The sequence below is a fragment of the Sphaeroforma arctica genome (genome assembly GCF_001186125.1).
Source record: "Sphaeroforma arctica JP610 unplaced genomic scaffold supercont1.90, whole genome shotgun sequence".
In the NCBI taxonomy this organism is placed as follows: Eukaryota; class Ichthyosporea; order Ichthyophonida; genus Sphaeroforma; species Sphaeroforma arctica.
The window spans coordinates 1-2,588 of record NW_014040468.1 but is presented as its reverse complement, the minus strand read 5'-3'; the positions used below and the strand labels follow the sequence as shown (position 1 = coordinate 2,588).

The 2,588-nt window shown below is 42.4% G+C and overlaps 1 protein-coding gene across 1 annotated transcript in view; it reads left to right on the top strand.

Moving 5' to 3' along the window:
• Positions 1-1,820, top strand: part of SARC_02077 (hypothetical protein) — a gene marked incomplete at both ends in the record, with an annotated part of 6,215 nt that extends 4,395 nt beyond the window's left edge. Inside the window, 2 exons of the mRNA XM_014304163.1 lie at positions 649-857; positions 1,760-1,820. Of these exons, the coding sequence (XP_014159638.1) occupies positions 649-857; positions 1,760-1,820 (270 nt within the window). The remainder of the gene's footprint in view (positions 1-648; positions 858-1,759) is intronic.
• Positions 1,821-2,588: the final 768 nt, after the last annotated feature.

Genomic DNA, 2,588 nt, shown 5'->3' with positions numbered 1-2,588 from the left:
TGTGTGTGTGTGTGTGTGTGTGTGTGTGTGTGTGTGCGTATATATATATATATATATTTATATATATATATATTATATCTGTGTTTTCTCTGTGTTTGTGTTTTTGGTGTGTGGATGTGCTGTATGTTTATATTCATGTTCATGTTCACATGTGTGAAGAATACATTTCTGTAGTAAAATGTACTCGCTTTGGTGTATTCACCGTTCATCGCCTACCAGCCATTTGCCGCTACCTTCAAGTGCAGAAATGCAATAGATAAATGAGTCTTAGAGTTCAAAATATTGTTCAAAGTACATTAAACTACACTTTAGCTTACGTCAATCCCTGGCCACCCATTCCCAGACATTGCCCCATCTGGGCGCATGACTGAACTTTCAGCAACGTGGTCGTTATTGATAGGCGCATAGTCATTCGCATATAACTAAATACACACTCATATATATTTGCAGCTATTCCTATGTGTTGTACCTCCAAGGCGTTTATTTAACACACCGCCGAGGCTGGCAGCCTAAACACGCGGCAAAACATGTCGGTTCCTTCCCGTTTGTTCAATGTTCCTGCGATAACCTTCGTGCTTTCTCATACTGTGGCCCTTTTTTTGCCCTCATATACCCACAATCGCTCACATTCTATTCGTGCACCTCCAGGATACGTTAGTAAACATACAACAGAGCCTGGCCGCTCCCAACATAGTGGACGGTGTCGCTGCAGCGGTGATGAGTCATTGTGAGGTGCACAAGATCACAGCGACCGTGCACGTGTCTTTCCACGAGACGGCGGGTGTGGGCGACGAATACTACGAAACGGCTATGCTGCACCTGCCAATTTTGAACGAGTGTGGCGTAGATGTTGATAGGTATGTAGGTGTGTGTAGGTGTGTTTGTGTATATACTATATAGGTATAATATTGTGAGGTATGTAGGTGTGTTTGTGTGTATACTATATAGGATATTTGTATGAGGTATTTTGGTGTGTGTGAGTATGTTTGTGTGCATATGTATAATATTATGAGGTATTTGGTGTGTGTGAGTATGTGTGTGTGCATAGGTATAATATTATGAGGTGCATTTGTGTGTATGTGTTTGCCATGCAGTGGTTCGTGTACACAGTCATAAGTGGTTGGCTATGTATTCGGATGTGTATGACACCAACTGAGTCAAGGAGACCGGTGTACAATGGGATATACATAGTGCCATCGTGTTGTAGACACGCACTTTGTATCAGTAATTCCAGGCTGCTGTATGTATCCTGTTGCTATATCGAGCAGTGCCCTAACCCTAAATTCTAGCTCCTAAACCCTGAACCCTAAACGGCTCGTCTGACTACTCCACGGGTCAGCCAAGGCCATTCAGCCAAGTCCAACGTGTATGGAATAAGCAGTCCGTAGGCTAATCGCCTGCATCACCTGTGCGCGAGCACTGTGCTGATGTTCACACAGTGTGCGTGTGTCTGTACGCTATCGTATTGTGTGTGTGTGCAAAAGTACTCAAGTATAAGTGAACGTTTTGTCAAGTCCTTCACAATCTGAAGTCGAGTACGGACACTGACAATAGTGTCACTCGCGTGCCGCTGAAGGTTGTGGTTGGTATCACGGATTGTTACTTTGCTTTTCGATGTGGTCCTCTGATGCTGCTCAGTCTACCCACTGATACGGTGTAAATGAATGAATGCCTCCCATGCTACTATCCTGCAGTGTGTATTCAGTTTGTTTCTGCTGAGTCATGTCACCACTTTCTGATTCTATCTTGACTTCCACAGTGAATCGTCCACCTCAGACGCACCGCATGTGGGCCTTCCGGCGTCGACTGTGTATGTATAAGTGATAACCGCCATAAACTCAATAAAATCAATAAAATATATCAATCTGCTGAAAGTACGTTTACGCTATAACGCAGGAAACAATAAAGTACAACATTGTGCTGAGTGTATGTGTAAGCGTTAACGCAATGAATGCAATAACACTGTGCTAAGTGTACGTGTAAGTTTTTACGCAATAAACGTTGATCAATATAAAACACTGCTAAATCTCGTTATACGGAAATAAGAAACTTGATTCACATATCTGCGAGCACAGCCTCCAATCAAGCTCACAATGTGTTACGGGTATAGGGGGAGCTTATCATTGAACGACAGACAATTATCTACGCTTGTGTAATCTTGAGTTCTATAGTATCCATGACGGGTAATCTGTTGCATACGCTCCCACGGAAGTGACTACGTTTTTGATATGCGCTGTGATGCGCATTTTAAGTACCGATAAATGGTCACCAATTCATGTGTATGTGTACGTGTGAATGGTCACCAATTCATGTGTATGTGTACATGTGAATGGTCACCATTTCATGTGTATGTACGTGTGAATGGTCACCAATTCATGTGTATGTGTACGTGTGAATGGTCACCAATTCATGTGAATGTGTACATGTGAAAAGTCACCAAATCATGTGTATGTATACGTGTGAATGGTCACCAATTCATGTGAATGTGTACATGTGAATGGTCACCAATTCATAATGTGTACATGTGAATAGTCACCCAATCATGTGAATGTGTACATATGAATGGTCACCATTTCATGTGTATGTAC